The sequence below is a fragment of the Halyomorpha halys genome, unplaced genomic scaffold, assembly GCF_000696795.3.
Source record: "Halyomorpha halys isolate HHAL.00 unplaced genomic scaffold, Hhal_1.1 Scaffold290.1, whole genome shotgun sequence".
Classification (NCBI taxonomy): Eukaryota; Metazoa; Arthropoda; class Insecta; order Hemiptera; family Pentatomidae; genus Halyomorpha; species Halyomorpha halys.
The window spans coordinates 211,387-212,137 of record NW_027114857.1 but is presented as its reverse complement, the minus strand read 5'-3'; the positions used below and the strand labels follow the sequence as shown (position 1 = coordinate 212,137).

General features: G+C 24.0%; 1 protein-coding gene across 1 annotated transcript in view; it reads left to right on the top strand.

Moving 5' to 3' along the window:
* The window catches only part of EMC10 (ER membrane protein complex subunit 10), a gene marked incomplete in the record, with an annotated part of 12,487 nt that extends 12,230 nt beyond the window's left edge, over window positions 1-257 (top strand). Inside the window, 1 exon segment of the mRNA XM_067051953.1 lies at window positions 123-257. Within this exon segment, the coding sequence (XP_066908054.1) occupies window positions 123-212 (90 nt within the window).
* Between the last annotated feature and the right edge of the window lie 494 nt (window positions 258-751).

The following is a 751-nucleotide window of genomic DNA, read 5'->3' as shown; positions in this document are numbered from 1 at the left end:
TGTTGAAGTATCGGTGATAACATTAGTATATTTTCAATTAAATTATTTATGTTATTTACTTATTCAGTTGGTTAATTTTTTTTTTTTTTGTCTTGTTTACTAATTACTTCTTTATTTTTCAGTGGATGTACATTGTTCCTCTAGTAATGTTTGTTATTTTGTCTGGCTCTAATGCAGATCCAGGAGCATCTCGTCCACAACAAAATCGATAATCTGTAGTTTTAGTTCTACAAAATAAAACCAATTTTTTAATGTTACCATATTATCATTTAATAAATTTCATAATACCTATTCATATAAAACTATTTCTGGCACTTTTATAGATATGAACAAAAATAAAAAGCCAAAAATCAATTCTATACTCAACTATTAGATATGTGGTATTTAAATAATTATTTTAATTATGAAATCTTACTTTTACTTCATCTCCAAAATTGGATTTGAAAAACTCTTGGTATAATGAATTATAATTTATGGTTTTGTACATCCCGAGAAGCTTGTGTGTGTTGTTTTGAAGATAAAAAATTCTGAAACTTTTTTATCTTCTATGCATTAAAATTTGTAACATGTGCATATTTATGTAGTATATGGATTTCATTTTATTTTGATAAGCTCAATTCAAAATTTTGTAATTATAATTTATTGTTGCTTTGAATTTTCTTCATTACTTTTTAATTATCTCCTTTAAACAAGTAGTAGTATTATGTGCATATAATGATTGAATTTGTATACAGTAAAACAGATCAAACTG